We start from the raw sequence: 13,883 nt of genomic DNA on the forward strand, positions 1-13,883 counted from the left end.
TGCAAAGTTCCCAAAAAAAAGTAAAGGTCACGAAAACCACCAAAAAAGTAATGGCTATAATATTTTGGCTTCACAGACATCGAACACCAGCCAGATAGCACCAAATTTTCCCCCATCTGACTATTTTGTGTTTGAACGAACATTTTTATTCCAAATAATCGTTTTCATAGTGGCGTAGAAGCTTTAGTCAGACGTTCTGATGTTAACATCAGAATTCATGGCCCGCACTATGTTTTTCCTTAATTTCCATTCTATTTTAAAAGTCTGGCAATGTTGTTCAGATATCTCTCTATCTTACTGATAAGTTAGTCCTGTATTTTATATTTATATTGGCTCTAACTCCAGTTTGAGGTTCTTTGCAAGAAAAGAAGGCCTTACATAACAAACAAATACTAAAAACACCCTAAATCCACAAAGAGTTGTACTTAGTGCCTTTACTCTTCAAGTTAACCGTGCTACCATGGAATTAGGGTCTGGTTGCATGGTTTCCTGTAGTTAGGGTCTTCTTTCATCAAAGATGCCAATGTGCCTGACTGTTTTCGCCACAACCTAGCGGCTGAATCATCAAACAACTCCATTGTTTCTCTATATTGTACACACTAAGCTCTATTTTGTTAAGTGTGTTCGACAATCAAACTCAAACCAAAGAACTTGGTGTTGGGGATCTTTTTGCATGGAAGGACTCCAAAAGTGTTGAACTTTTTGCAAACTAAATGCATTAAGAACTTTTCCAAAAAGAACTAGTTAAAACTGTGCCCCCTTATGCCATCTAACCGGCGTGGATTTTGGTTGAGCTTCCAAGAGTCAGAAGTGCCAGATTTGGTAAACGCTGACTCATGAAAGACCGAAAAGCAGCACGATCTTCGTGCTTTTAATTTGTGTTCTTTTTATTTCATGGTATTATACGGTTTTTAAACGTTGTTTTATGTAAATCTATTATTTATTTTAGGGTTTGTAAACATTATAATTATGATCATAAAAAGCCCCAGCTCCCATATGGGGAGTTACGGCTTTTTGAGACAGTTTTTCTTAATAAATATGAAATTAATCAATTTATTTAGCATTAAAACAAAGTTGTACACATCAAAACCCCCTTTTAAAGTATCAAAACTTTGATGCAGGTGAAGAAATTGGTTTTCCTGTAAAATTTTGTTCCTCGGAGATAGGGCCTTCGATCTCAGTCCTTTCTAACTTGTTATTTATGTTGTCGTCGGTAACTTGCGATTGATTTCCACCATCCTAGATTTGTACACATCAAAACCCCCTTTTAAAATATCAAAACTTTGATGCAGGTGAAGAAATTGGTTTTCCTGTAAAATTTTGTTCCTCGGAGATAGGGCCTTCGATCTCAGTCCTTTCTAACTTGTTATTTATGTTGTCGTCGGTAACTTGCGATTGATTTCCACCATCCTAGATTTGTACACATCAAAACCCCCTTTTAAAATATCAAAACTTTGATGCAGGTGAAGAAATTGGTTTTCCTGTAAAATTTTGTTCCTCGGAGATAGGGCCTTCGATCTCAGTCCTTTCTAACTTGTTATTTATGTTGTCGTCGGTAACTTGCGATTGATTTCCACCATCCTAGATTTGTACACATCAAAACCCCCTTTTAAAGTATCAAAACTTTTATGCAGGTGAAGAAATTGGTTTTCCTGTAAAATTTTGTTCCTCGGAGATAGGGCTTTCGATCTCAGTCCTTTCTAACTTGTTATTTATGTTGTCGTCGGTAACTTGCGATTGATTTCCACCATCCTAGATTTGTACACATCAAAACCCCCTTTTAAAGTATCAAAACTTTGATGCAGGTGAAGAAATTGGTTTTCCTGTAAAATTTTGTTCCTCGGAGATAGGGCTTTCGATCTCAGTCCTTTCTAACTTGTTATTTATGTTGTCGTCGGTAACTTGCGATTGATTTCCACCATCCTAGATTTGTACACATCAAAACCCCCTTTTAAAATATCAAAACTTTGATGCAGGTGAAGAAATTGGTTTTCCTGTAAAATTTTGTTCCTCGGAGATAGGGCCTTCGATCTCAGTCCTTTCTAACTTGTTATTTATGTTGTCGTCGGTAACTTGCGATTGATTTCCACCATCCTAGATTTGTACACATCAAAACCCCCTTTTAAAATATCAAAACTTTGATGCAGGTGAAGAAATTGGTTTTCCTGTATAATTTTGTTCCTCGGAGATAGGGCCTTCGATCTCAGTCCTTTCTAACTTGTTATTTATGTTGTCGTCGGTAACTTGCGATTGATTTCCACCATCCTAGATTTGTACACATCAAAACCCCCTTTTAAAGTATCAAAACTTTGATGCAGGTGAAGAAATTGGTTTTCCTGTAAAATTTTGTTCCTCGGAGATAGGGCCTTCGATCTCAGTCCTTTCTAACTTGTTATTTATGTTGTCGGTAACTTGCGATTGATTTCCACCATCCTAGATTTGTACACATCAAAACCCCCTTTTAAAGTATCAAAACTTTGATGCAGGTGAAGAAATTGGTTTTCCTGTAAAATTTTGTTCCTCGGAGATAGGGCTTTCGATCTCAGTCCTTTCTAACTTGTTATTTATGTTGTCGTCGGTAACTTGCGATTGATTTCCACCATCCTAGATTTGTACACATCAAAACCCCCTTTTAAAGTATCAAAACTTTGATGCAGGTGAAGAAATTGGTTTTCCTGTAAAATTTTGTTCCTCGGAGATAGGGCTTTCGATCTCAGTCCTTTCTAACTTGTTATTTATGTTGTCGTCGGTAACTTGCGATTGATTTCCACCATCCTAGATTTGTACACATCAAAACCCCCTTTTAAAATATCAAAACTTTGATGCAGGTGAAGAAATTGGTTTTCCTGTAAAATTTTGTTCCTCGGAGATAGGGCCTTCGATCTCAGTCCTTTCTAACTTGTTATTTATGTTGTCGTCGGTAACTTGCGATTGATTTCCACCATCCTAGATTTGTACACATCAAAACCCCCTTTTAAAATATCAAAACTTTGATGCAGGTGAAGAAATTGGTTTTCCTGTAAAATTTTGTTCCTCGGAGATAGGGCTTTCGATCTCAGACCTTTCTAACTTGTTATTTATGTTGTCGTCGGTAACTTGCGATTGATTTCAACCATCCTAGATTTGTACACATCAAAACCCCCTTTTAAAGTATCAAAACTTTTATGCAGGTGAAGAAATTGGTTTTCCTGTAAAATTTTGTTCCTCGGAGATAGGGCTTTCGATCTCAGTCCTTTCTAACTTGTTATTTATGTTGTCGTCGGTAACTTGCGATTGATTTCCACCATCCTTGATTTGTACACATCAAAACCCCCTTTTAAAGTATCAAAACTTTGATGCAGGTGAAGAAATTGGTTTTCCTGTAAAATTTTGTTCCTCGGAGATAGGGCCTTCGATCTCAGTCCTTTCTAACTTGTTATTTATGTTGTCGTCGGTAACTTGCGATTGATTTCCACCATCCTTGATTTGTACACATCAAAACCCCCTTTTAAAATATCAAAACTTTGATGCAGGTGAAGAAATTGGTTTTCCTGTAAAATTTTGTTCCTCGGAGATAGGGCTTTCGATCTCAGACCTTTCTAACTTGTTATTTATGTTGTCGTCGGTAACTTGCGATTGATTTCCACCATCCTAGATTTGTACACATCAAAACCCCCTTTTAAAGTATCAAAACTTTTATGCAGGTGAAGAAATTGGTTTTCCTGTAAAATTTTGTTCCTCGGAGATAGGGCTTTCGATCTCAGTCCTTTCTAACTTGTTATTTATGTTGTCGTCGGTAACTTGCGATTGATTTCCACCATCCTAGATTTGTACACATCAAAACCCCCTTTTAAAGTATCAAAACTTTTATGCAGGTGAAGAAATTGGTTTTCCTGTAAAATTTTGTTCCTCGGAGATAGGGCTTTCGATCTCAGTCCTTTCTAACTTGTTATTTATGTTGTCGTCGGTAACTTGCGATTGATTTCAACCATCCTAGATTTGTACACATCAAAACCCCCTTTTAAAGTATCAAAACTTTTATGCAGGTGAAGAAATTGGTTTTCCTGTAAAATTTTGTTCCTCGGAGATAGGGCTTTCGATCTCAGTCCTTTCTAACTTGTTATTTATGTTGTCGTCGGTAACTTGCGATTGATTTCCACCATCCTTGATTTGTACACATCAAAACCCCCTTTTAAAGTATCAAAACTTTGATGCAGGTGAAGAAATTGGTTTTCCTGTAAAATTTTGTTCCTCGGAGATAGGGCTTTCGATCTCAGTCCTTTCTAACTTGTTATTTATGTTGTCGTCGGTAACTTGCGATTGATTTCCACCATCCTTGATTTGTACACATCAAAACCCCCTTTTAAAATATCAAAACTTTGATGCAGGTGAAGAAATTGGTTTTCCTGTAAAATTTTGTTCCTCGGAGATAGGGCTTTCGATCTCAGACCTTTCTAACTTGTTATTTATGTTGTCGTCGGTAACTTGCGATTGATTTCCACCATCCTAGATTTGTACACATCAAAACCCCCTTTTAAAGTATCAAAACTTTGATGCAGGTGAAGAAATTGGTTTTCCTGTAAAATTTTGTTCCTCGGAGATAGGGCCTTCGATCTCAGTCCTTTCTAACTTGTTATTTATGTTGTCGTCGGTAACTTGCGATTGATTTCCACCATCCTTGATTTGTACACATCAAAACCCCCTTTTAAAATATCAAAACTTTGATGCAGGTGAAGAAATTGGTTTTCCTGTAAAATTTTGTTCCTCGGAGATAGGGCTTTCGATCTCAGACCTTTCTAACTTGTTATTTATGTTGTCGTCGGTAACTTGCGATTGATTTCCACCATCCTAGATTTGTACACATCAAAACCCCCTTTTAAAATATCAAAACTTTGATGCAGGTGAAGAAATTGGTTTTCCTGTATAATTTTGTTCCTCGGAGATAGGGCCTTCGATCTCAGTCCTTTCTAACTTGTTATTTATGTTGTCGTCGGTAACTTGCGATTGATTTCCACCATCCTAGATTTGTACACATCAAAACCCCCTTTTAAAGTATCAAAACTTTGATGCAGGTGAAGAAATTGGTTTTCCTGTAAAATTTTGTTCCTCGGAGATAGGGCCTTCGATCTCAGTCCTTTCTAACTTGTTATTTATGTTGTCGGTAACTTGCGATTGATTTCCACCATCCTAGATTTGTACACATCAAAACCCCCTTTTAAAGTATCAAAACTTTGATGCAGGTGAAGAAATTGGTTTTCCTGTAAAATTTTGTTCCTCGGAGATAGGGCTTTCGATCTCAGTCCTTTCTAACTTGTTATTTATGTTGTCGTCGGTAACTTGCGATTGATTTCCACCATCCTAGATTTGTACACATCAAAACCCCCTTTTAAAGTATCAAAACTTTGATGCAGGTGAAGAAATTGGTTTTCCTGTAAAATTTTGTTCCTCGGAGATAGGGCTTTCGATCTCAGTCCTTTCTAACTTGTTATTTATGTTGTCGTCGGTAACTTGCGATTGATTTCCACCATCCTAGATTTGTACACATCAAAACCCCCTTTTAAAGTATCAAAACTTTGATGCAGGTGAAGAAATTGGTTTTCCTGTAAAATTTTGTTCCTCGGAGATAGGGCTTTCGATCTCAGTCCTTTCTAACTTGTTATTTATGTTGTCGTCGGTAACTTGCGATTGATTTCCACCATCCTAGATTTGTGTTACGATGTTAGTGATCGTAGTAATCATTTTGGACGCGAAACGAACAGAATTAAAGATATAAATTTCACAAAAGGGGCACAACTATGAAATCTTATCGCATACTACGCAATATCCTTAAATATATAATCAAATCAAAACCCTTATGGCGTTCGTAAACTCCGCTAATGCATAGAAAAGTTGACTGTTTGGTTTGTGGGTACACATATTCCTTTTAAATTCTTTGAAGCGTTTATGGAAGCCTGAATCTCGAAAGTCATGCTGTTTGCATTAGCCGAGCTTTAAACATATGGCCACCATAATAGTTTCACCGGCTCCGCTTGACGTACTATATACATCTCTACACAAATTTTTGTTCTTCCTTCCGTTTCGTGTGTGCGTCTTTGATGAAGTCGCTGATGATGGTTATAAACGTGGGAAACATTCCTCGTTGAAAGCTAGCAAGGTCAAGTATTGGTTTTTGAATAAATCGTATTATGATATTTATACGTTGCTTAATTTTTAACTAGCCCTCGTATGTACGCGCTACTCATATAACAAAAGTGATCACTTCCTGTTTTATATCCACTTGAAGCTTGTTTTAATTATTATCTAGTGATTAAGATTATTGAACACAGGTAATTTGAATTTAAGAATCTAAATATATTATGGACTACAACTTAATTCGTGCGGTTTTTTTTTCAAAATTTTAACGTTTATTTACGAAAATAGTATTATTCAAAGTATTGCCCATCTAAAGCTATGACTTTTTCCCATATTTATGGCAATTTGTGGAACCCATCCCAAAAGAATGAATTAAACCAAAATTTGATATCTTGCTCTGATGTGATCCGTATTCCAGTGACCGGAACAAATGGTAATCAGAAGGGGCAAGATCTGGGCTATAAGGAGGGTGAGGTAAAACTTCCCATCCATTGTTTTCCAAATGGTTCTTAACCGGAATAGCAACATTGACGGAAAATTGTCGCATATTCCGGGCGTTTTTCGGCTACTACTCTCTTCAAACGGATTAATTGTGTTCTTGCTAACATATGCACCACCGTGTAAAAACCAAATACATCGAATAGGCAGAAAACTGAAACCAAGAATCGAGCAGAATCGTACAGGATCCGATTTTCAAATTTTTATGACATTTGCCACTACTTAGATAAGCGTTTTGATTTCAATGACGATAATCCTTTGAAGAAAATATCTTATAATATATATCCACGACAGAGGATATCTCTTTTAAACGCCTTTTAGAAGCTGTCACTGCACTGGGCATTGCGAAAAAAATCTCCGTAGATTGTAGAACCAGCTGGGGGTCAGATGTGACACGCGTAGCGTGGATTTATAGCTGAACTTCTCGTTTCTTTAAATTTAGAGATGAGTTTAGAGTAATGATTGATGAAAATTGAAGAAAATTCTGTACGTCACCCAAAATACTGAAGCCATAACCTTCCCAGATGACTGTGGTGTCTTTGGATGATTCGGACGTGGTTCACCGGCTGCAGTCCACTCAGATGATGATCGTTTTGATTCCAGAATGAAGTTATGGATCCATTGTCACATATCGACACAAAAAATTTTATTTATTACGTGTAAATATGGCCAAACACTGATTTAAATCATCAACACGTTGTTGTTTTCGATCGACTGTGAGTTGGCGCGGCACCCACTTGGAAAAAAGCGTGCTGACTAATAGAAATTTCATGAAATTTGACACATAGTTTTTTGAAAGTTGGTACTTCATAAACGTCAAATGAATTTGACGATGGCAGCGCCATCTGTTCGTCAATCACACGACTTAGTGAATGATGTAATATATTTATTCATTGATTTAGTATCTAGGATTTTTGTGAGTTTGCAACCCTGGTTTTTGTGATCATATCAACCATTTTTTACTAGAAACTATTTTCTATAGGAAAATGAAAAAAAAAACCTCTGAAATTGAAGTAATATTTTGCTTAACACGACAATTTCGTAGCACGAATTCCGATTTCGAAATTATAATACCGTAAGTAAAATCCATATCGAAATCAAGGTTTTTTTGTTATATAAAAATTTTGTCACGGTTTCTCGAGAAAACAATATCTTTTTCATGAGTATTTCGACATAAAACGGTTAAGAAAAACGCAAAAAAATGTCAGCGACTAGCCAAGTAATTTCGAGTTCATTGGTTCTTTAAAAATATCTCGGTTTCTAGACTTTTATTTCTCTAAAGTCTAGTGAATTTGCTAAATAAAAAGTATATACGAGGGCAATTTAACCATTCAAATTACGTATTATGTAGTATATTTATTAAATTAATAATTACTAGCTGAATACGGCACTGGTATTGGCACTTCGAAGATAGTACTACTTTTCTTATATAATTTATTCATAAAATACGTAAGTATAGTTTATTTTTTTTTGTATTAAATCACGAAAAAACACCAAATAAAAAGAACCGAGTTAATAATAGTTAAAAATTGTTACCCAAAATAACGTTTAAATCAGATTTCATGACAACACAACTCCATAAACTTTTATGTGATACTTTTTTTTTGTCGAGACCCTAATGACGAAGCAGATGTTCAAATCTGAGATCTGTCTCGAGTAGTATTGTTTTTATAGTAGAAATGCGGCAATTAATTACAATGGAAATAGAAAAAACAATGCAATTATATTATTAAATTAAAGTAAAATATTCAAATCAACTCCCGGGCTATATTTAATCCATTTATTCTGAGAATGATTTAATAAAAACAATTTAGCAAATATCTACGCATAACGCTTGATGATGAACAATAATACTTCATAGTCGAATTAAGTAATGTATCTTGTTAAATCTCTTAAATTGTTGAATTGAACGAATCAAAGAAACAAATGACCTCTATTAAGACAATTTAAACGTCTCAGACGAAATTTAAGACGAGTGTTTTTTCCTAATCGAATATCAAAATAATTTAATTTAATATCTCACTATATTTATTCATGCCAATAGTCAAATCAATTACAACAACATAAGATGCATTCTTTACAAGACCAACTACAAGACATACGTAATAGTTTCTTTAAATTGACATTAGTAATAGTAAAAACAGACAACGATATAATTGACATAACGTGAATAACGGACTGTATTTATACAATGAGAACTGGCAACCCTGTTCTCGCCATCTTGACATTTTTTTTTATAGTTCGAAATACTAATATCAATAATATCTATTGCACAGATGTTCGAATCATAATATCAATATCCGTTGAGTTTTAAAAAAATTTAAAAACTAATAAATAATCTCTCATTTGTGCCTTCTTTCCGTTTTCGTAAATCGCGTCTGTGTTACCAACAGGCTTCCAATTATTTTTCTTTGATGTATAGTGCAGGTATATTTTTATAAAAGGGTCACTGACGTCGAATTAAAGCATGTGCCGAGTATATACGAATGAGTGTCGTAGAATCACGATTATAAGGGAAAGTCATAATTCGTTGTACCAATTATTGACAAAAGTAGTCGGGAAAATTGACATGATTTCGTATTTAGATTCTAAATCAAAGAAAAATTAATTAAACAAATATAAATCGTCCTATTATTTCATACGAGTTAATTACTGTTTTAAATCATTGTCAACAGAATGATTGTTGAATAGACAACCGGATCGTGACGTCACGGCTGTCATATCGTTATATAAAGTTTGTGTTCTTTAAAGTTATTTAATTAGTTTACTGTTGTATACGATGATAATGTGTTAATACAAAAAAATAATAAATTACTAAACATTTATACTATCGTCAAGGCAGTAGAAACTTTGGAAAGTGATCTCTGACCTAACAATGGCGGTGTGTGACGTCAACACTCTATTATATACCCAGTGATTGTGTTAGATTTCGTCTAATTTGACTATACTATATGCGCCAGATGTAGTGAATCAATTATTACAATAATTGAATTAATTAGTAGACGACATTGCGTCTCCGAAAGATAAGTATGAAATTATGTGACTTCCGATTTAATGAATAGGAAAAGGTAATTAAATCGATCTTATCGACAATCCCATTAATTACTTTGTTTATAAATTAAAACGATGGTAGTGAATTATACAAAACATCTCCCATTGAGTTCGATTCCAAACCAATATCTGAGTAGAAATAAATTTGTCGTTCCAGAAATTGTTCAAAACATTTTCAAAGGAAAATAATGGGAAAAAAGTTTATCGAATTACCCGCCGCGCTAATTACTTCACATCTTTTTCAATTTCTTCGAGAAAGACAAAAACAGTGATTTATCGTAAAAAGTAAAGGGATTTTAAAAGTATACAGTGAGGCGATTTGAAGAAAAACAGACGACTAAGAAGACAATGAGGTTTAGAACACCTGCGGTCGCCCCTACTTGACCTTCTTAACAGTATAATTGAAAACCATTTCCGGCGAAAAGACTACAGACAACAAAATATTAATTAAAATTTCGTTTTAGAGGAAATAAAGATGAAATACAAAACACTAATATGATAAATTAAACAAAGACGAGAGTCCCTTTGAAAAGAAATTTACAATCATTAAAAAAATATTCAAAGCTTTCATTTTTATCTAAATTACCAAAAATCTAACCTAAAACGTCACTTAGGTTAAGGTATGAATTTCAAATGTACTAAACACAAAATGATTTTATATGCAATTTTATAGTTTTTAGTCATAAATATATAAGAATTTATTAATTATGTATTATATAAAATAGTTATAACTCAAGCAAGAAAAAGCGCGTGTCTCTTATCGAATAGCCAAATATCTGTGGCGCTGTTGTCAGATTGTACCAACAGTTTGTAAAATCTCGATATTATTCTGGATAAAAAAATAAATAATTCGTGATCATGTCTTGAAATTTGATTTTATAATTCATTACACTTGAAAATATATAAACATAGTATATCTATTACAGTTTATATTCTGTTTTTTCCCTGGTTTTTGAAAATATCGAAAATACCTCGAAAAAAAAAACAAATTTCTTAGCAAAATACATTTTTTGTCTATAGAAAAACTTAGTTTTCGGATGTTTTGTCTCAGGCAAGTCTAAAAATTGGTATTCTACGAAGAAGAATCCAAAAAAATATTTTGTTCATATAAAACGGAACAAGGGGTGGAAAATTAATAATATATGATGTTCAATATTCGTAGGGGTGGTTATCAATGATTCAATTATTATAATTACATATTTATTATACAATAAACTATTAGAATATTTTATATTAACAATCTAGATACGTCATTAAAAATATTAAAACGAAAAAACTATTAATAAATGATTAGGGTGATTATTAAGGGTTTAAACGTTAAAAATATGTAATCTTTGTGCAAGAAACGATGACATATGAATTAAATTTTCATTTACAACACATAAAGTTCCCGAATCTTTTATAAAATGTCGTAAATATAGAATATAAAAAATATTATTGAATATTCCACCATTTTTTTTATCGAATCATCCGTGTCATCAAAAGTGAGAAATTATACGAAATTGCAAGCCAATACGTTGATTCAAATTTAGAAAATTTCATATAAACAGACAAAGTAAGAGAGCAAGTTAAATAAAGTGTGGAAAATACACCAAAGGACAAATCAAAATGAAAGATATATATTTGCTAAAGAAAGTTTATAGACGTATATATATTATCTTTCAAAACATTATGTTAGCCTCGAGTCAATTTAGACCGAAACACAGGCTAAAACGATAGAAAATTTACGTTTAAATCCAATGTTTCGTTCCGTATTAAATTTGTTATTTCTCAAAACAGACGCAGTGACGGAGGACGATTTATTTCAAGGCCAACAAAACGAAAAAAAAAACATCCATCACTTGATTTTTAATGTATTCTTTTCAAAAATATCACTACATCGATTTTAGCATCTTCAGTTTTTGATTCAACTCATTTATTTACCATGTGAAACGATTTTTTCTCCTTGTCAAAATACAAAATTTAAGGTTAAGTATGGTATATTGTTCTGCATCAGCTCGAATGAATTATCACATTAGTTTTGTATATTTAGCATATATTTAGTTTGATGTAATGTGTTTTATAAGGACACATTTTCACAATTAATAAAAATAGGGGGATTTTTAGAAAAAAAAACGATGTCAAGCAGCTCGTGGAAAAAATTTGCAATGTCTGTACTCTCAGCCAAAAAGTGACAGGTTTTTTGACAGTTCGAAACGTAGTTTAAGATATGTTATTACTACCAATATTACTACAAACACAATATAAACAAAGCAACTATACTCTTTAAAATTTGTTCAAAGACAAGTTTTTTTAAGCAATAATTGGAAATATCAATAATGCATAGACACAAACTCACCCTGAAAACTACTGGAATAGCCATCCGTAGAGAATTGAAATATCCTCAATAATATCGAAAATGTACACTCACAAAAACCCTGTCACTTTTCCGACACATACTATTTCAAAAACAAGATCTCGCATACAATTTCGCGCGTTTGGTTAAAAGTGCTCCAAGTGTGCGCCTACCTCTGTCGACAGTTTAAACGCAACTGAAAATTTCACAAGTCGATCGTCTCGCGTAAAGACTTCAGTCTTCGAATTTATTCAACGTCCTGAATAGCGTCAGGTATAATTCTAAATTTAGATTTGGCAAAAAAATGAGATTTTGTTTTTAATATAATATAGGGTACAAGTATTATTTGACTGATCCTAGATACGTTCTGTGTGTTTATTGTTTACTGTCAACTTCCTATTTTAATAACGCTATCGAGACTGTTAGGATTTTTTATACGGGATGGTCCACCAAACAAATCAGTGTTATGTTTACATTTTTTTAATTGTACTTTATATTTGTTGTGATTAGCATTAGGTCTTGGGTTTTTATATCTTTATTAATTATTGGTCATTTTCAACATCTTATTACACTTTTCTTCTTTTTTTTATCTGCATTGTGTCATAGACAAATAAAAAGCATAGAGAATTGAATTCTCATGATACTATGATTGAAAGTGATCAAGATATTTCGAGTTATATTGTAAGAATCGATTATTAGTGGGGTTTAACTTGTTTTGGTCATGAAAAATCGAAAAATTCATATTTTTTAGGTTACGTTTTCGTTTCTTCATGCTTTCTTTACAACATTTCATTATGATTTGATTAATGGATAAAAAATTGAATCTTGTTAATGAAAATGCGTAAAAAATTAACAAAATGGAAAAAAATACTGAAAATAACTTTTTTTATGCACTGTGCACGGCACTGTTGTCGGATTTACCCTAACATTTCCCTTGAGGCTGTAGCGCATTAAGAAGCTCACTTTTCGTACAACCCCGTATCATATAAAGACAATGAGAACTTATTCCACGAATAAGATGACGAACAATTTAGTTTACACATTATAATTATTTTATATAGTTCATAAATGTGTTGACTTAAACGTAAAAGTGTTAATAGAAATACTGTATCACTTCACATTTTTTTCTGTGACCAAATCATTTTTTTAACTACCCTAATATTACAAATGATTAATCAAATTATAATACATAATTTTCAATGTAATGGCGTCCATTTTGAGCCCTGTTCGTTTAATGTCGAGTAAGCTGATGACGTGAATAACATGTATTCTATGAATATTTCTTACGTCACTTCCTATCAAATCTGACAGTCAAACCTTCAATTTATCCATTTGCCTTTGCTTACACTCATAAACTCACTATGACTGTCTTTCTTTTTATCCTTATTTTATCCACATTTCAAACGCTTTCATAACCTAATTGTTTTCAGTTAGTTTATGAGGAAAATACTTTCAATATTTTCAATTGAATTACTGAGCAAAGTTGCCAATTATTAACACTTAGAATATCGATTATTTCGTTGCTTCAAAAGTCTATAAACGGTTGCTTCTCCAACCTTGATGATATTTGTACACTTAGAAACTATATTTCAAACAATACTGTTCAAATTTTCATGTATAAGAACGGCATTATACATTTAACACTAAAGAGGGAACCAAATTTCATTTTGGAACAAATAATGCTAAATCTAAATTTTCTATCAATGATTATTACTATTTCAACTATAAAATGTGTCACCTGGTATACATTAGCAGCGTTAGAAATCGTTATATTCTCTTTTTTCACTTCCGTTTCTTCCCCACGCACATGACTATAATATTCTAATTGTATTTCAAACATTACGTTTTCTGAATATATATTGTAATATAGCGACCTCGAAGGTTCTTT

General features: G+C 33.1%; 2 protein-coding genes across 2 annotated transcripts in view; one reads left to right on the top strand and one right to left on the bottom strand.

The window, feature by feature from the left end:
• Window positions 1-12,218, bottom strand: part of LOC130451332 (tumor necrosis factor receptor superfamily member wengen) — a 57,671-nt gene extending 45,453 nt beyond the window's left edge. Inside the window, exon 1 of the mRNA XM_056790290.1 lies at window positions 11,999-12,218. Within this exon, the coding sequence (XP_056646268.1) occupies window positions 11,999-12,022 (24 nt within the window). The 5' untranslated portion in view covers window positions 12,023-12,218. The remainder of the gene's footprint in view (window positions 1-11,998) is intronic.
• LOC130451318 (uncharacterized) overlaps window positions 1-13,883 on the top strand; it is a 46,391-nt gene that overhangs the window by 2,100 nt on the left and 30,408 nt on the right. The gene's annotated exons all lie outside the window — the stretch shown is intronic.

The sequence above is a fragment of the Diorhabda sublineata genome, chromosome 1, assembly GCF_026230105.1.
Source record: "Diorhabda sublineata isolate icDioSubl1.1 chromosome 1, icDioSubl1.1, whole genome shotgun sequence".
NCBI classification, from domain to species: Eukaryota; Metazoa; Arthropoda; class Insecta; order Coleoptera; family Chrysomelidae; genus Diorhabda; species Diorhabda sublineata.